The 19626-nt window shown below is 52.1% G+C and overlaps 1 protein-coding gene across 1 annotated transcript; it reads left to right on the top strand.

The window, feature by feature from the left end:
- The first annotated feature begins 1134 nt into the window (after positions 1–1134).
- Positions 1135–2953, top strand: HS3ST4 (heparan sulfate (glucosamine) 3-O-sulfotransferase 4). The gene is made up of 2 exons (XM_009320524.1): positions 1135–1286; positions 2317–2953. Exons 1-2 carry the CDS (start codon positions 1135–1137, stop codon positions 2951–2953), a joined length of 789 nt encoding a protein of 262 aa, XP_009318799.1.
- The last annotated feature ends 16673 nt before the right edge of the window (positions 2954–19626 follow it).

Consider the following 19626-nt stretch of genomic DNA (forward strand, 5'->3'; position numbering starts at 1 on the left):
GCTTTTCTTAAGATAAAATACCTCAAGATGCATCATTCTGACTAATCCTTGCTCCTTGCACACATCACTGCTACTCAGACGGCTGATGCAAGGCAGAGTCAAAGCACCGAAGTGCTCTGTGCTTCAGATGGGACTGCAGACACCCTGCCATGTCGGGAAGGCAGCTCTGGTGGGACACAACGCTGGAGGGACGAGCTCCCTGGCAGGGCATGGCCACTGGCGTGCTGGCCCTGAAAAGGGTGAGCTGGAGTCCTGCAGCCCTGCTTCCCTACAAATCCCCATTGCCAGGACTCAGCTGAAGATTTTTCAACAGGAGAGATGCTGACTGCAGGAGAGGGGGAGCCACAGGACCCCACTGGCCTCTTCACCCAAAAATGCTGAAGGCATGAGCAGCCCTGTGGCAGCACCAAACCCACCTTTGCTTTTGCCTTGACAGGAGACCCAGCACCTCCTCCAGCAGCACCTTGGCAAAACAAGCCCTGTTGGATGGATTACACCAGCAATAAATACACAGATTACAGGGACGTTTAAAGCAAGCCAATGTGTTTAGCAGGCACAAATACGAGGCAACATTGACAGGCAAATCTAGCTGGGCCTTGTCTGACAGCCACTTCTGCTTGCAGACTTCAGCTGCGTAATTCCTAAAATTCCTAAAATGGCTGTTTCCTGGGGCTTGGCGGTTTGACGTCAGCATCACTGCGGTCGCTGGTGCCCAAGGTGCTCTTACAGAACCGTTTCCAGCCTATTCACATTGTTTCCTCACCATATGTTTGTACTAAAAATAGTTGCAATGTGAAGGGATAATCCTGCAAGACCCTGAGCATCCCCATCCTCCATATCTGCTGCAGGAGACTTGGCCAGTGCTGCAAGTGCTTCCCGGGAGCAGTGACACCACTCCTCCTCATGCCTCCCAGGCAGCAGCACCGTCAGGCACCGCGTCTTCGGGGCAAATTAGCCATCAACAGGTTAAAATCTACGCTTTGTGTGGGTGTGCCTAGGCATGAGTATTTGAAAGACTTAAGATAAAAATATTGTTAAAACACACTTAAGAAGCAGTCAATGCTGTGCCTGTAAAACCTCTGAACAGGTACACTGCGGATACGGAAAGCCTCATGCAGGAGCGCTCCAGCAGACATGGTTGTACATGCAGGCGCCGCGGCTCTGCGGCCCGCTGTGTTGTCTCACCTCATCCGGTCCGTGCAGAGGGCGCTGGGAAGGGCGCTGGGAGCTGACGGCGCTCCCTCCGCGCTGCACGGGCCAGCACCTGCACAGGTCACTGCCGGCAGGTGAGGCGGGGCATTTCACGGCTTCTGGGATCCAGCCACTTTCTCACCTGGGCATCTCTATTGCGGACGACATAGCGGGTGCTGGAGAGGAGCCTGGCGGGGCAGGGGGCACGGTGGCAGGGCTGGGGCTGCCCACGGCCGTGGCCACGGCACGTGCAGGAGCGGGAGGTGGGTAGTGCTCGTGGCACTGCCCTCCAGCCTCTCCAGCGCCCGGCGGCTGAGGAGGTGTGAAAGAGGCTCTAATGCTCTTGCAGGGGACATCATTTAATACCTTCTGGCTTGCTATGATAATCTTTAACTGGGGGCAGCTGGCACAAGCATTTACCTCTTTGGTTTTTTTAGATATAAATGCTATCTCGCTGCAGTTTCATTTTACAATATGGTAATATGCTATCCAGGAAAGTCTTGCTACATGCTAATTTATCCAGTAGGCAAATTCCTTTTGGCCAATAACCGTGCTTGCACAGGAAGCTCAAAACCCAGCAGCAATTAATTATTGACAGAGCATGTGAATTAGAGATAAAAGAAAAGTCATTCTTTCTCACACACAAGATAGTAAATAAATTTAATTATTGTACTAGAAGCAAGGGATCTTATTCTGTATTAAGTTTTATTAGCTGAGACATTTAAAAGCATGTCATCATAACAAAAAGGTCTTGTGTAATCCTAACTGCACCACTCTGTTACAAGACTGAAGTGAATAGGCTTAATTGAGCAAATGGAAGCAGATGGCTTGCTGAACAGACAGGTATTGTACAGGTTTATTGTCAATTAACTTTTGTCTACATATGCCTATGGCGAATTGACTGTATAATGTGTTACCAAGGCTGATTTAACACTTCAGGTGCCCACCACATCCAGGGTCCAAGAAGAAACAAAGCCAGAAGTGCTTTGGTCCCCAGGGCCTGCAGGTGTGGCAGCACCCCTCCTCCTGAACATCTCACCAACATCTGCCTGGGGCAGGAGGGACACCAAGGTGTCTGCCCGTGCCTGGCCCCTTGCTAACCACCCCTCCTCTGCTTCTGCACAGGAACGTGATGCCCAAGACGCTGGATGGCCAGATAACCATGGAGAAGACCCCCAGCTACTTCGTGACCAACGAAGCGCCCAGGCGCATTCACTCCATGGCCAAGGACACAAAGCTGATTGTGGTGGTGAGGAACCCAGTCACCCGGGCCATCTCGGACTACACGCAGACGCTCTCCAAGAAGCCGGAGATCCCCACCTTCGAGGTGCTGGCCTTCAAGAACCGGACCCTGGGGTTGATTGACGCCTCCTGGAGCGCGATCCGCATTGGGATCTATGCCCTGCACTTGGAGAACTGGCTCCAGTACTTCCCCCTCTCCCAAATCCTTTTTGTCAGTGGTGAGAGGCTCATCACTGACCCAGCCGGGGAAATGGCCAAGGTCCAGGACTTCTTAGGCCTCAAGAGGATTGTGACAGAGAAACATTTTTATTTTAATAAAACCAAGGGGTTCCCCTGTCTAAAGAAGCCAGAGGACAGCAGTGCTCCTCGGTGCTTGGGCAAGTCCAAGGGTCGAACTCACCCCAAAATAGACCCAGACGTCATCCACAGACTGCGGAAGTTTTACAAACCCTTCAATGTCATGTTTTACCAAATGACGGGCCAAGATTTCCAGTGGGAGCAGGAAGAAAGTGATAAGTAGAACCATGAAATCAGGAAAAAAGCTCTTTTCTTTTGAGATGCGAATCATCATTAGACACCCAAAACTCACTTGGGGCTAGAGGCTCAGCCTTGCGAGTGCAAGACTCTCGCACTGTCAGGGTTGCAGCCAAAGCCGGCCCACGTTTCCAGCTCTGAAACCTTAGTGGCATGTCACCTTGGGTTGCACTTGGGCTCTCCCCCCATGACACTGAGAGATCAGGGGGCGGGTGGGAGGAGGAGGAGGTGGAGGGAGCGGGGCTCCTCAGGGTGATGGGTTGCTTCGTGTTGACATTTCGCTGCTGGTGTCCCCCTCGCAGCTAGGTAGGCAGGACCAGCACCTCCTGCCACGGCTAGCTGAGCAGGAAGGTGGCTCACAAAACCCAGCAGCACTGGGACAAACCCATAGATTTGATTTCTCCTGCCCTGGCTTTTAGTTTTGCCCAAACAGCAGCATCAGATCTGGTAAATTCAGAACACGTGCATTCACATGCACACTGGTACTTGTGTATGGAAGGAATAAAGCCAGTTACGCTGCAAAGGAACTATGTACAGAAACTTCATTTGCACCAGACGTTTCAATTACTTGTTGCACTAAAACTAGTATTTACCAAGTGCCACAAACACCCGGGGCTGATTCTCCTCCGATGGATGGGTATAAAGCCACTGTTGGAAGAGAGTCGTCCCTGCTTTGCTGGGATGTTCAGCGAGATCAGAACTGGGGCCTCCCCCGGATCCCCTGCTCCTCCGGGAAGCCGTACCGAAGACTGTTCCCAGGCACCCGCTTGGAGCGAGCCAGGATCTCACTGCTTGGCCAGCCTGCCGAGGCACGGTGCGGAGCCACGCATGCCCGGGCAGTGCCTCCCGGCAAGGCTGTGCAGTGCCCTGCTCCGCGGTTTAGAGCCAGGCGTTCCTGGTGGGAACCAAGAGGGTGACCGCAGGGCAGAGGTGTGGAGGACAGCCCCAGCCTAGGGTCTGGACAGGGCTGACTGCCAGGGCCCCTGGTACTGCCCTTCATTTGTACCTTGAAAACGAGATCTCTGCTGCTTGCTGTTGACAGCCGGGTTTGCAAAATGGGGAAGCAGCCTTCATCTTTAATTCAGAATTACAAAAAAGCAATTAATTCCCAGGGTGAGCACTGCTCTGCGCAAAAAATATGTGCTTGCTAGTGGAAATGACCAAGTCAACCAAATTTGCAAATCCTGGTAGAAACTGTAGAATAAACCCATATCCCAAGTGGATCCTCCAGCAATGTGATGAGAGCTGCATGCTGGAACCAGTGGAGAGCAGGACAGCAGCACTTTGACACAGCTGCACTCTTTCTATCTCCATTACTGAGAGAAAAACAATAAAAGAGGGAACAAAAGGGAAAATGCTGAGCTACCATTGATGAAATGTTCCCTTCACATGGATGATTTCTAAGGGCATTCAAAGATTGCTGGCCGCTTTCTTTGGTTTAATGAGTGGTAAGGATGCCTCCCGGGTGGAGTGTAGCTGTGTGCACGTCCCCTGTCCCCTTTCGGATGCTGGGTTCCTGGCTGGTGGAAAGCAGCAGACATGCATTGTGGTATTGCTGTGGGAGGACCAAGACTCAGTTTTGATTAAGGTGGCAAGAAATCCCTACTGATCCAGCTAACCAAATGAAATTGCTGTTACATTGAGTAACAAGCTGAACCTGCTTTGGGTTTCACGGCCTGTCCTGTGGTTCATTACACCATGAAGTGGTGCTGGTGCCTTGGATTGGATGAAAAAGGGAGCTGAAGCCATTTGGAAAATTTATACCGTAGGCCATGCTGGAGGGGCACCGCAAGGTCCCTGCTAACATCATGTCAGTTGCTATTGGCCTGATAAGATTCAAAAACAACACCTGACATAACACAGTTTTTCACAGACCCACAAATCCCATAATTATTACATGAAAATTGGAAGTATGTAATAGGAATAATTTTACAGCATTTCCCACGTTATTAAAATGTCAGATCAGCTCCTGAGTGAAAACTGTTGTTACACAATTTGGTGCAAGCTGCTCAATGGATTCAGTTGGAGGATGAGGGGCTCACCAAAGCCCAGTGTCCAGGCTCCTCACTGAAGGGATAGTCAGAATTTTTTCCCTGTTCCCAGCGTGCTGCAGCCCCAACGCCATGGCGGGCTGGCCCTGATGGTGCTGAGCAGAGCCTGCCAGTGGAGATGGCAGGACCGGCAGCCCTGGCTGCCTGCCAGAGGGGCTTGGCTGTGGGGGAACGCGGTCCCAGCTCATGGCATCACTGGGACCTGGCAAGTTGGCAGCTGCGCATGACTGCGGTTGTTACAGCCATCAGCATGGCACCGTGCATCGCCTCCATGGCCAAAGCTTGGACTCTCTCAGCCCTTATCCACAGCTTAACCAGGAGCAGTTTTTCTCTGAGCAAGGTCTCCTTGAGTTTGAAAGAACCCCTGAGAACCCCATCCCCACCCAGCAGGTCTCCCTCCACACCCCAGCCTTGGTCTGGTCTGGTCCGAGTGCTGCCCCGTGTCTCCCTGGGCAGCTCAGGCCAGCTTCTCTTGGGAAGAGCCTCTGGTCCCGGACTGCCATCGAGCCACCGTCACTCTTCTCATCATGCCCACCACTGGAGGAACAGGAGATCTGAAAACACGTCTTTTTCTGAGAGTTACAACCCAATGAAGCACCTTGTTAGGGAAGTCACGACATGCGGCCGAGCCAGGCAGAAGCATCCATCCTGCACTGGGATGAAGAACAGTCGCGCCTGGGGCTCAGTCCTGCAGGTGGAACAAGGCCCTGGGCCCCCCAGGCCCCCCCAGCCCCCCCAGGAAGGGCCACCTGATGGTTTACAGAAGCAGGGCTGGCCCAGGGAGGTGCTGGGCCTGCCCGTGCCTCACCCACCTGCCCCTGACTCTTGCTCCCATCCTTTCTGCCATATATTCAGAGGTTTATTTTTTATATCGGCTGGCATCTCCCGCCCAGGAGGAGCCGCCCAGCGCCTGGGCGGGACAGGACCTCCCGCCTGCCTGCGCACCGCCGCAGTGCCACCGGCCCCTTCGCAGTGCTGGAAGAGAGCAGGGCAGCGCCAGCCACCCTGGGGGTGGGCTGGGGGCATGGGTGGCACAGAGGGGGGCCTCTGGGGGGGCTATTCTGTCTTCTGTTTTTCTGAAATGCACCCCGTGTCTGCTGTGCTAATGCAGGGGCTTGACAGGGGAATTGTTTTCTATGTGGCCGGAGAGTGGCCTGCCAAACAAGAGGGAGTCAGGTTAATAACACTTTTTTTTTAAACTATTCAAATGTCAGCATTAGAATACACAGGAAATTGAATTTTGTATTTGATTTCAATTAGCAAAGCATAAATTATATTTCATTTTATACACAGACTGGGTGATTCATTGTTCTGGAAAAGCTGGTATTTTATGGTTCAGGGACTGGAAATGGAGAGTTAGCCTTTTCTGAAACCAAACTGCTGGGCTGTCGGCTCCTCCCAAACACGTCTCTGTCTGCCGGTGTCACTCTGTATCTGACCAACATGAAAATCCTGAACTGAACACTTGAACCCACAGCACTAAACAATAAAACGTTGTAGCAGCCGCATTTCTCTGCTCCATTTCTCCCAGGCCCCCCCAGCAGCACCAACACCCCCTGAGCAGCAGACCCATAGCATGTGCTGGCCGTGACCCACCATCAGCCAGTCCACCCTGAGCGGCCACCCCGACCCGCTTCGCGGGACGCAGCCCCACTGGTGCCAAAAGGGCCGGGGGAAGGCGCATGCCGCAGCCGGGACCAGGACCGGGTCCAGGACCAGACCATGACCAGAATGTTGGGCCAGCACCCAACCTGCAGGGTCCCAGGCATGGCGAGGTTTCCAGCCTGATGGGCAGTGTCCCTAGAGATGTCCTGCATGGGATCAGGTCAGCTACCAACAGAGAGCACAAACGCTGCTTTCCTCTGCCACCGGCCCCCCAGACCCAGTGCTGGGGACAGCAGGATTGTCCTTGTGGTGGGAGACAGCAGGCCTGTCCCTGCGGTGGGGGACAGCAGGCCTGTCCCTGCGCTGGCCTCGCAGCTCGGGGTGCATTGCCCAAGGTCACAAAGAACAAATCCCCGAGCAATGCCTGGGATGTTTCACTTGCTGCTGATTAAGGATAAATCGGTGGATAATAAAAGGAGAGAGGAAGCTGGCTGCCAGGCAAAGAAATTAGGGGGAAAATTTTTTTTATCTTATTTTGTGTGCACAATTTCCTGCTAGTTTGAAAAAAGCTATTTCACAGCATGGCCCTATTGTGTCATCTGATAAAAACCACTGAAAAACTTTTATCAACAAAATTAGGAAGTAGTGAACTATAAAATTGCTAATTATTTTCTAGTAAATTTACTTTTAAATAACTTTAGACACCAATTACAGGCACCATTACGCACCATTAACACTGGTATATTTACCAAACATGGATGGAATACTTATTATTCAAATCAAGATCATTTTGGTGTAGATTTTGCTGTTTGGAAAGCAGTCCCCTCTCACCAGATGTTTAAAAAGTCATCAGAAGATCAATTACACCTCAGACGTAGTCAGATTCCTAATATTTGAATTGTGGCACGATGTAATGCAACCCTTGAAACAAACACCTGTGTGAGCAGGGACCGAAATCCTGAGGAGCTGCCCCAGCAGCACCTGCACCTCGGCATGGGGCCAGGGCCAATCTGCTCCTCTCTTGCAAGTCCCGAGAAAGCGAGTCCTGCAGTTAGCTGACCCAGCTGCCTCTTGCAATCTCTCCTTCCCCTGCTCCGTTTGCCTGCTCCCTCTGCCTTTGGGAGCGCATGCTGCAAGCACGGTGCTGCAGGCTGCCCTGGTGCCGGCATCACAACACCCCCAGTCCGGGCGCTGGACGCGTTCTGCGCTGGGCTTAACGGTGGCGCGCGCCTCTTAATTGGATGTTGCCAGGCAGCTGTCAGAAAGCTGGCTGCAAAGCTGTTACCTGCTCCCACTTTCCTGCTGTTATCTTTGACATCCTCATTATTTATTAACTGCCCTGTACCCAAAGGCTGCCACCGATGCAGAGATGCTCTTACTATGCAGGTTCGATATTCCGCCTGCCTTCCAAGGTCACATCCTCCAGGATGTCTTGCAAACCAGATTGAAGAGGTACCAGCAACGATGCAACATGTTCTGTATATGCTGATGCCAGGTTTCAAACAGAGCCCTTTGAATAAGGATGACATATTAGATGGTGATATAAGACCCTGTTGCTTACTGCTTTTCCCTATCCTGTGTGTAGCACTGAGCTTTCTGCACCTACATCAGCAAATACAGGAAACCAGAGCATCAAGCAAGAGCTCCAGCCATCAGCCTTCACATACTGGAACAAAGAGCTTTTCTCTGGCACCCGAGCCTGGGAGGAGAGCAACATGGGGATTAGTTAGCTGGCCAGGTTGCAAACCTTCAATGACCTGTTATAGCTTAGTCAGCATGAATAAACTCCTTTTTCCAGCCCCCTGCCCTCTGCAGCTGCCTCCTCGGCATGGCGCTGGGTGCCTGTGACCTCCATGTGGTGCAGTGGCTCTTGCGTCCTGTGCCAACAGGCTGCAATGTCCCAGTTGTTCCAGGCAGAAACATCAAAAAACCCCAATGCTCTCACCTCCCCAGCTTTTGTCATGCCTTTTGCTTGGGGTTCTTTTGGTTTTGCTGCCCTCGGAAACTATCGCTCTATGAGTCACTAGCTGGAAAAAAAAACTGATTAGAAAATTCTTGATGCCTTTTAAGAAGCTCTTCCAATTTCAGGTAAAGACTTGAAATCAGAAGAAATAATTTGAGGGTCACTTCACTATTACTTTACACCACCAACAGGGATATTTTGGAAATTTTTAGGTGTAATGCAAGGTTTCTCCATGGAAGGATTTACCTACAGATTAACAAGAATTTCTGCTCTAACCTAGTGATGCTCTAGGATGGCAGAAGAGAAAGATATTGGGGCTTTGCAGAATAATGCAGAGAGCTCCCTGTGCTGCCAGCGCCTGGCTCCACAGCTGGGGTAGGACACATCTCATCCGTGTCAGAGAGGATCTGCCAGATACCCCAGCAAAGGAGCTCTGTGGGATCTGGCACCCTCAGAGGACCGTGGCCAGGGCTTTGCCTCATGCCAGGCTGGGAGCCTGGGCAGCGGGGGCAGCAGGGGCTGCACGTAGCTAAGAGACCTCAATCACTGTGAAGACAACATTTATTCACTGCTAACTCACCGCGCTGCAGGACAAGCTGTGCATCCTGTGCTTGACGCCTATGTTGGCAGAGGAAGGCTGGTTTGTTGGCTCACAGTTAGGGTGGGCATCGCCTCAGTGCAGCTGAGGAGCCCCTCGGATGGAGGTGGGCATCCTCCATCCCCAAGCAGCTGTGCAGGGAAGGAAAGGGTCCGCAGCCGCTGGATCCCCTTCCCTCTCCCCGTCCTCAGAGGCGGGATGGAGGGCCCTCCTGCAGACCCCTCCTGCGCTTTGCCCTGGGGCGGGCTGCCTGGGAGGTGGGCTGCCCTGCTGCCCCTGCTGCCCTGCTGCCCACCGTGTTGCGCCTGGGCACGGGGCTGGGAGGGAGGGTGCACTGCGTGCGCAGTCTCCAAGGAAATCGGAATTGAGAGGAACCGTGTTTGTTTCAACAGTACATTTTGTGACTAAAGTCATTATGTGCAGAGAGGTGTACGGGTAGCTGAAGGACAGAATTAATATAGTAAGTAATCCTCTCCCTTTAGCAATATCTTTCTGCATGAAATAATGATTTAATGTCTAACTTTTTCTAGCATACACATTTCCTCATAACAAACACTTATATGATATGCAGCTATTTATGTTTCAAGGCAAAAAGCGTGGAGTGTAATGGACTCTCCTCTGACTATCTGTCCATGAAGAAATTTCACTGTATCATGGGAAATGAGGAAAAACATTTTAGTTGGAGACAATTTCTTTCTATTTAAGCCATTCTTATCTTTCTCCCTTGTTCTGTGTTGGAAAGGATATCTGCATGACTCTGAGTTGCCTCTCCTGCGCATGGGGTGTCTGTGCTTGCCAGGAACCCCTGCCCAGCTGGGAGCCCCTTGCCACTCCTGAGCACTTGTCACAGCTGGCGAATGGCCCCATCGGGTGGGTTTACTGATGCCTCCAAAGTGGCGGTGGGTAGCACATGGTATCAACTCCAAGAAATGGTTACGGAAGCTTCTATATTGAGGTAGTGCGCCTGTTTGGACCCTACAGCTGTCAAGAAGGGTAATTAATCCTCTAACCTTAAGTAGCGGCAGGCACTATAATCTGTGTTTGAGCACGGGACACAGCCCCAGGGTGGTCCCTGCCCCGGAGGCGCTGGCACCGTGGTGGCAGAGCACATCACGGTCCTGGGAAGGGGCAGCCGTTCTCCGGCCAGCTGACCCCAGCTGCGCCAACCCCGCTCTGAGCTAACCGCTCCACCCATCCTCCCCGTCCCTGGCTGCGTTCGCCCAGAGCCAGCCGGGCCCCGCGGCATGGAGTCAGCCCACAGCCGTCCCCAGCAAGCCAGCCCAAGGGTCAGGGTACTGCTTTCTGAGGCTGCAGTGCCCAACCCAGGCAGCCTTGGCTGCTCTGGAGCCCCAGTTAGGAGGCTCTCAGCTCTGCTGCTCCCTTTCTCTTCCACAAGAGATCTTCCAGAGCAGCGGAGGACAGAGATCTGTCCCATACGGAGACTCGCCTCCAGGGTGTTGCTCTCCATACTCTCCAAGGCAGATCCCACAAACGTCAACACTACGCAGAAGAAACGAGCTTTTCCCTGGTAGTGACACACCGCTTAAAAGCACTGATCCAGAGAACACGAGAGATGTCTGTGTAATGAAGGCAAATGACACATCTGGCAATTTTCCACCCAACTGACAGAGATAAACAGTTATAAATATACCCCATTAATAGTGTAAGCATCCTTCAAAGTTTGTCTTGAAGGTCTGTGGGGCCAGCGTGCAGCGAGCGGGCTGGTGCTCCGGCTGGGTGCCTGAGCAGCAGGTACAACAGAGCCGCCAGGCTTGCAGACCCTTGTTAGCAGAGGCAAAATGAAACACGGCAGTGGCAGAGGGGGACACTTCTCAGGAGGAGACGAGGGGTTATGAAGCCATAAGCGCACTGGGCAATACTGCCAGGGTGCCTTGCATAGCCCTGTCAGGTGCCAGCCAAGCCGTGCTCCAGCCCCTGGCAGGTCGGCGGTGCTCCAGTGTCCCTTCCCAGGGACTGACATCCTTCCCCCTCCCCAGGGGCCCTGCGCAGCACCCAGCCTTGCCAAGCAGCTGGACTCAGCTGGGGTTCAGCCCCAGTTTAACAGTTTAACAAGGGAAAGCTAATGGATGATTTTTGCCTTTATCTTTGAAAGCTACCCGCAGAATAAGTTGCAGTTAATGAAAGGAATGAAGAATACACAGGTCACCAAGGGTGACCACACTCCCCTCTTGAAGGATTTCGTCCAAGCAGAATAAGCGGCTGAGAGCAAGTCCTCTGACAAATTCAGCTTTTTTCAGGGGATCTTTCATTCACGTGACAATTCCCTGGACATCAGTCCCTCTGAGTAATATTTTTAAGGTTTTCACTGTGACCTGCGGCTTTTAGTTTCACTGGCCAGAGCCCAGCCATGTTTCCTGTCTTACGGGAATCTCCTGCTCGTGGAAGTGATGCTCATGGCCTTGGCTCTGGCAGAGACAGGTTGTTCCCAGCAGGAACCATACCGTGTGTGGACCTGACGAGCAGGGGCTCTGCTGCGTGTGGGCACTCTCGCCCGCTCCGCTTCTGCTGTGCCCCAACCCCAGTGCGTGTCTGGGACACCGACGGCACGGTCACCCCAGGCTCCCTGCAGCACCTCGCTCCTGCCAAGAGCAGGGCACTGCTCAGCCCCTTCTGTCTGCAGCGGAGTGGGGGTCTGGGGCCCTGGGCAGGGCCAGGCACACGGGCCAGGGATAACCCCGGCCAGAGACCCTGCATGGTGGTGAGAGCCTGTGTATGACCATGAGACAAAGCAGCCATTGCCTTCTGTACCCAGGACACACTGCCATCACTTCCCTCCTCGGTGACGAAGGGAAGGGAGGGTGGTCCATGACCATGCAGCACATATCGGTCACACTATGGGAGATGGCGAAAGGATTCCCACCTCCTCCGTGAGAGCTCACTACTGCAGCTGCAGGGCTCCTGAGTCCCGCCCAGGCGGGTGGTCTGCTCTCGCCATGTCCTGGGGCAGCAGTGCCCGTGTCCTCAGCATCCCACATGCCTGGGCAGGTCTGGCACTACATGGCACCCTGATAAGTCCTTCTCTGAGGAGGAGCAGGGCACCCAGCCTCCAGTGCAGAGCAGTGAGGGAAAGGGGGGGTCAGCATCTTCCTTGTGCTCGGCCCCCAACCCCAGGGCTGACCCAGAGCACAGCCGAGCCCAGGGCAGCCCATCTCGCCCTGCTGCACCCTGCCTCAGTGGCGGAGCAGTGCTGCTGAGGAGACCTTTCCAGCCAGACCCTGCATGGACGGGCCCTGCGGGAGGGCAGATGCAGAAGATGAGAAGCACCAGAGGCTGCGCTGCCTCCAGCTCCCCCCGCTCAGCAGGCTCTGAGTCAGGGGATGAAACCCAGGATGGGAGACAGACTTCAGCCCGGCTCTGAGCTGGACGGCTGGATGATGTGCCTGCGTAGGAAATCTCTCCCCCCGGTCCAGCACCACGGTAGAGGATGGAGAAGTGCTCCGTTTCCTCAGTGTTCCCAGTTTACCTGGGAAGAAGTGTCTCATCACGGTTAATTCCTGCTAATTTAATCTAATTTCTCAGCACTATGACTGTCTGCTCTACACTGTCCCATGGCTTCAAAAGCACTTGTGGGCAACGAGCACTGCTGGAGTAACGCGACTGCAAGGCCTGGCAGATGAAGATGAGCCACTCTCAGCAGGTGATCTCCTTGAAGGAGATCAAGCAGTTTACGGTGTTTTGCCCAAGCACCAATGATTTTGGCTGCCCTTTGTGGGCTGACCTGTTTGTCTAGCAAAGGTTTACTATCTAGCAAAGATTTACTGTCCAGAAGTTTGCTTTGTCTTAAAAGCCCACTGCGTCTCCTGAGCCAACTGCAGCAATTTCTTAATCCTGAACACTGGCACCACAACAGCCTCCGCCTAGTGTGATACCAGTCTGCAAAGACAGTTTGTTAGTGACTATGCAAAAAGGCTCTCTTCATCCAGGCTGCAATTTGGCCACTTCCCAGTTCACACAATCTGTCAGAGTTCACAGAAGAGGAGGTCCTGCTGAGAGGGGCTTTGCAGTTTCTGGAGAGCTACAGCTCCTGAGCTGGAGTGCATACACAACAGCATACACTCAGCTCATCCATTTGGTCGGGGGCCATCTCTACAGGGTAAGATAGAAAAATAGTTTAACTAACACTTTGTTCTAGCAAGATTTAATAATAAAATCGTAAGTCTGGTGTTCTCCTTCCAGGTATGACAACTTATGTGGCAAAGTAGATTGGTTAGATTTACAATATGAGAATTACTCTCAGAAAGGAAAAAAAAACCACCTGAAAACCCAAGCCTGTGTTCCAGTGACATACAATAGAAATACTCTAATGCCCTAAGAACTGTGAGTTTTATCCCCATTCTATTAGGGAAAATGTTTTTTCGTGCAACTCAGAGAGGGAATGGCATATGCCACTGCCTTGTCCATCTGTCGTCTTCTGTTTGCAGCAGCAGAGCTCTCAAACCAGAAAGTCAGCCTTTGGTCCTGTCAAAAATTGCAGCATCCACTTTATTATTTTAAACACAGAAAACGAGAGCTGCACAGCAATATGAGCTGGAGTCATGACCGTAACACGCACAGGTCAGGCATTCCCGAGGGTGCTATGTACAAACCAGCACACAGCGCTGGAGAATAAGAGACAGACTCGGTGTTGACAAGAACCCTGCAGCAGAGGATACTCTTCCTCCTGTGACATGGAGTGAACAAGCTGAACTGCACCTTCTTGGAGGGCATAATACATAGAGACACAGCCTTCCCACTAAAGCCCGTGCCTTGCAAGGACACAGGTATTTTTAGGACGTTCCTGTGTGCCCATGTACCTTGTGTGCTGCATAGCCAGTTTGGGAACCGCAGCTTTCCATCGCCCCTCTGTGCAGAGTTGCACCATTGGCCTCAATCAGGTGGAATTCCCCTTTTCAGGTGGGAAAGGTTTTTTGCATTTTGAACATATAAGCAAAAAGCCAGGCCAAATAATAGACTCACAGCCCTGTACTCATGCTGGCCTCATGATCTCTGCAGGAGCACAGGGCTCCTGGAGATTTAAATGTGTGTGCTCGTGCAGAGGATATCTTGGGAGCTGTGCACTGCCTGCTACCATTCCTCCTCTACCCAACTGCATCTTTCTTTCCTTAGCTCCTTCAGTTCCTGGCCTGATTGCAACTGTCAAACCGTTTCTGCTAAAGCCTTTTTCTCCTCGCCTTTGAAGTAGTTTCTTCCATCCACTCTTCCCAGCTATACCCAGGTGACAGCAAATGCTCCTTCTGTGGGGCTTTACTGTTTTGTGTTCTGGAGAGCACCTGCAGCCCCACCAGTCATTTTGGTAACGCTCTCGGGTGACATTTGCAGTTCCCTTTGGATTCCCTTGGCAAGCACTGGACAGCCTGGGTCCAGACAGACCTGTGTGCACTGGAGGTGTCAGCCCATATCCCAGCAGAGAAGGAGCAGGAGCAGGAGCCGCACAAGTGGAAGGCGGCAGAGAGAAGCGTGCCCCGGGATGGTGCTTGCACGCTGCTGCATTTGAGTGTGCTCCCACTGTTGACAAAGACACACAATGTTATCTCCTCTCTCGTATTAAGGGTTGCTTTACCCCCGCTAAATCACAGAGCAGCCCAAACAGACATGATTCGGGGCTGGGTTTCAGTTTAGATGTGAGTGTACTTTACCCCTGGCATGTACTTTAAAAGAAGCATGTTGCGGACTCGCTTTTAAAGCTTCCTGGAGAAGAACAGCTCTGTCACCCCTGTGAGTGTGCTGATGGTGCTGTACATGTGGCTGCTGCCCCGATGAGATACGGAGCGGATGGAGGTGGTGCTCACAGCCCATGGTGCCTGGCTATGCTGGTTTCTGGGCCATTTACACTATGGGTTTCTTGCGGGTTACAAATAAAATGCTGTTGGCAAGTTTCAGCATCACCAGACGCACATCTGCTGCTGGAGCCTTCCCAGTGCCACTGAGGAATACTGCACTCTCTGTGGGCACAGCTGCTTGGATTTAGCCCACACAGCACCTACAGCTTCTCTGGTATTCACCTTCTTGTTAAGTGTTTAATAAGTTTGTGTAACTTTCATTAAGCGGCGAGGAAATGTTTTCCAAGGGAAGCTAATTCCAGCACATCCTCCTTGTATAGGTTTGATGTTATGGAACAGTGAGTCTGTTGAATTAATTAGCATACAGCACTTCACTTACTAAGCTAATCTGCATATTTCGCTCCAAGGATGAGGGAAACCTCCAGGTGCTGGTAGGATGCTCATGCGGTCGCGGCTCCATCCCTGAGGCAGGTGGGCACGTGCAGACTTGCCAGTGGCCTGGGGTGCCTGCCTGACCCTGTTCTCCAGCCAAATCGTGGTAAGTGGGACCTGCACGAGGCAGCACTACCTCCTGCCAGAATTTGCATTCATTCCCTCCCCATCCTGTGCCCAAAGCAGCCACTGCCCCGGCAAGCAGACCATGCCAGCCCATACCCCCTCCACCCCAGCCCCCCGTGGGGAGGACGAGCAGAGCTGCCCTGCAGCTCCCTCCTAGGGTGTGCTCACAGAAAGACACACACACTTCTGGGATCCAGGCATTTTTTCATCTTGGCACAAAATTCTTGCAGAGATGAGTATTTGAAAGATGAGTCACCAAATACAATAGCAAAGACACATCCTTGACTTACTGGCAGAGAAGAGAGATGTGACCAGCATTAAGTCTCCATGCAATGTCTCCATCACACAGTGTCTGGCGTTTATTCTAAACAGCTCTCAGTCTTGAGCAGAATTGTTTTTTCACATCAGAAATCCAGCTACTTTTCCATAAGAAATGTTCCTTAATGAAAGGAAATACAGACTGTGTGCACAGATGTAAAAGTCATTATACTGTAGCTCTGTACTCTATACAGCTGCTGTCTTTTAAAGCCTGTTTGTACGAACACGCGTGCACACGTGGAGATGCACATTAGCATCTTCTGCATCGAGGTTATGCTCTGAAATGGGGCATAAATTCCAGCTGCCTTCGGGGAGCAGGAGGGTTACTTCTTATGTTTCTTGAATTTTCTCTCTCATTCTGCCTATTTCTCCTCATGCACTTTTGCAGAAGTGTTTAACTGTGGGCCCTGTGCCTCCTCTGCAGGGACTGTCACCTGTGGCCATGGTTGCACTGTGCTGAGGGTTTGCAGGATGGGTTGGTCCGAGCAAAGGCAGCCCAAGCAGAGAAACCTCCCTGGCTGGAGCAGCTGATGGGAACTGGGAACAGAGGAGACACAGTAGCGGGGCAGAGGGGAGGGAGCGAGGCGTGCATGCTGCCCTGAGCAGAGCTCGGAGCTCGCCAGGAACGGACATCCAAACGTGCCCCCAAGTGTTGCTGGAGCAGCCAGTCTTGCCCAGGGGAGAGCCAGGCAGTCTGTCCCTCAGCGCTTCCTTAAAACCCCCACATTCCCCTTGCACCTTGTCCAGACCGGGGGGCTGACTGAAGGGCTCTGCCCTTAGATCTGTGCGCCAGGGCAGCAAACCCCAGAGCTGAGCCCCTGCCTCTGCCAAGCACCCGCCCGTGAGCAGCCCCTGAGGATGCAAAGAGAAGCAGCCCCTGCCTGGACCCCCCTAGCTGCAGGGCCTGGGTGGGCAGTGCCCAGGGCAGAAGCCCCCTGCCTCTTTGCTGGGAGCGGGCTGGGGCAAGGACGGGTGCTCCCCGGGGGTGGAGGTCTGGTTTCTGTTCTGCCCCTGTGCCATGAAGGGGTATGCTGTCTTGTAGCCTATTCTAATTCAACAGTGTGTTCTGACCTTGATGATGTTGGTTTAACTAGGATATGAAATGCAAATATAGCCTAAGCTCAACAATTCTGGCACCCAGCAGAGAGATTGAAGGGTGGAATGCTCCCAGAAGGGTCAGCGAGAGCAGGAAAAATTATATAGAGCAAATAAACAGAATAAAAGGCTTCTCTATTATCCTGGTGCAGAGGGCTGCAGCTTCAGGGGACTGCAGGAGATTGTGCTGCTCTGAGGCTTATCCTCAGGGACAAGCTGCTGATCAGGAAACAGAAAAAGGGCTAAGGGCAAGGACACAAGTTGTTTTTAAATAACTACAAGCCAGGAGGGAGTCACCCTCATTCTGCTCCTTGGCTGATTCTACATGATCCATCACCCTACCCCACAGCCAGGGCAGTCGCCCCAGTGATTTCCTGGGGATCTGGGGCCAGACCTTAGGACAGGGTTTAATGTGCTATCAGGCTGGGGAAGGGGAATTGTTTCCTGACCCGTAGCCAAGCAGACCCCCTGCAGGGGAGGGCAGTCTCTATCAAACCAACCTCCCTGCGCTTTAGAGGAGCTGCTGTCACCAGTCTTGTAGGAAGCTGAATATACACAAGCTACTGCTGCAAGCTTTGGATGCCACAAGACACTTGAAAACTTTGAATTTAACAGGTATAAATGCCTATTTTCAAATCAAGGTGGGATCTGCACGTTGTCAGTAATTTTTAGTTAATCCATCCAGAATGCTAATCCTTGCTCTGCACCTCTCAAGCAGAGCAGCTTGCTCACCGGCTGGGAGGGTCAGAGCCCTGCTTGTTTCGGTTCCGCAGGGATGGAGGAACCTCATGCTGCCAGCTCTAAGACGGATCAGAGACACCAGACTGTGCAAGCCAGCTTCGCCCACGGGCTGACAGGGAGCCCAGGGATGGCACTTGTGAAGGGTGATGTCAACCAGGGTGAGGTTGTGTCCCTTCTCCTTATGCTGTTAAGGAGCTGATATCCTTGTCTGCACTGGAAGCAACTTGTAGATCAGATTCAACCCAGACTCAGACAAGCTTCCCACCTCGGGGGAATGCGGGGATTTCTCCAAGGGCTGCTGTGTCCAAATCACTACAGGAGGATCTCATTGCCTGCTCTGCCACATGGCATGCTCATGTGTGCAAAGCTGGAAGGTGTTGCAAGAAGTTCTGCCAGCCCTTGGAGCAACCCAGAGCATGCACAGTTAATGATGCTGGGATGGAACCTGCACAAGGGTGACAGTGGGAGCCAGAGCAAAGGCTGTGTATGTGCAAGGAGCCGCTGGCACGCCTGCCTTCGGTCAGGGCTGGAGGTTACCACAGCCTTAGTGCCCTTGACATCCCACTGGTGCACACCTCAGAAAGACCCATGAGCAGCAGGTCAAGGGACGCAGCCCTGCAGCCTCCTCATGCCCACCCAGCCTGTCGCACCTGAGGCTGTGACTCCTCATAGGGGAAGCACAGAGGGAGGCACGTTTGGATTCAGACAAGATATGAGATCCCTGACAGGGGTACGCCAAGGGGTACCGTGGGCGGGGGGGCAGAGCCGGATGCCAGGGAGGATGCTGGGCAGGGGTGAAGCTGCGGGCCAGTGCTCCTGGATGCCACGGGGCAGCCCCGCAAAGCACCAGCCAGGGGGAGCCCAGCGGTGGCCAGAGGTTCAAGCCAAGAGGAGCACCCTCATTTAGGCATCTGCAGTGCCATCATGACTTTATTAAAAATTTAAAATACAAATTACAACATTCACCGGGGAAGAATCGTTTTCCTACCAATTACAGTTAATAGGGTAAAATTAATGTACCAATTAATATGGCTGCTTCTAAAACTCAGTCTAATATGTTAAATACTGTTCCTGCCTCTGTAAATGCAGCAAAATAAAGTAGTGATCAGGATGGGAGCTAATAAAGTTTTGCTTCTTTGTACTTAAACTATTTGGCATCACTGACTTAAGGCACAGGAAAAAGGAGATTATTTAACATTTTAAGGTTTGTAAGACCCATAAATCATTTCATACATGCCATATTTGTTGAAAAGGATAGAATACATTCAATTTTACAGTATATTAAACTTCATCTAATTTGAACGTAAGAACAGACCAGCAAAATAAATGACCAATTTCTGAAGCAGAAATTACCATTTGGCTGCTGCCATTATGAAGCTGCTGGTATTTTATCATGTTCTTAACATAATATTGCTTGTCTATTGATGCATAGTTATAGTGCTAGTCCAAATTGGAAGGCGGTGAAAGAGGACAGTGCAGAGTTTTTTTTTAATAGGCATCATTTGTCAGATGTTATTTCAGAGGTCTTTGCACTGATGATAATATGCAGATTAAAGCAGAAGTAAATAGGAAAAGGAAAAAAAGAGAGAAAGAAAGGGAATGAGAATTTCAGCACATTCTGGCTACAGCACACAGGCAGGTGGACCAGGCCCCAGTGGGTACAGATAACAGTAATTAATCTGGGTTGAAGGGTTTCTTCTGAAACCCCACGGTGTTTGACGAAAGGAGGCATCCTCCTCTGAATCTCAATGCTGCTGGGGACCTGCAGGGACAAAGAGCGGGAGTGCTCGGTCCCCAGGGCAGGACCCAGGGATGGGGCACCGGCCCCTGCCCCACGTCGTCCCCCCCTCCTGGCCCCATGGTCCCTCCTGCAGCAGCCACAAATCTGAGCACAAATAAAAATTATGTTTAGTTTTCAAAACAGGAGGA

The sequence above is a fragment of the Pygoscelis adeliae genome, unplaced genomic scaffold (genome assembly GCF_000699105.1).
Source record: "Pygoscelis adeliae isolate BGI_AS28 unplaced genomic scaffold, ASM69910v1 Scaffold173, whole genome shotgun sequence".
In the NCBI taxonomy this organism is placed as follows: domain Eukaryota; kingdom Metazoa; phylum Chordata; class Aves; order Sphenisciformes; family Spheniscidae; genus Pygoscelis; species Pygoscelis adeliae.

Excerpts from the sequence above, each read along its gene's own strand:
- HS3ST4 (XM_009320524.1), top strand. The coding sequence starts at position 1,135 with ATGGTTGTACATGCAGGCGCCGCGGCTCTGCGGCCCGCTGTGTTGTCT. Across the intron at positions 1,287-2,316 it reads GCACAGGTCACTGCCGGCAG|GAACGTGATGCCCAAGACGC; the intron begins GTGAGGCGGGGC and ends GCTTCTGCACAG.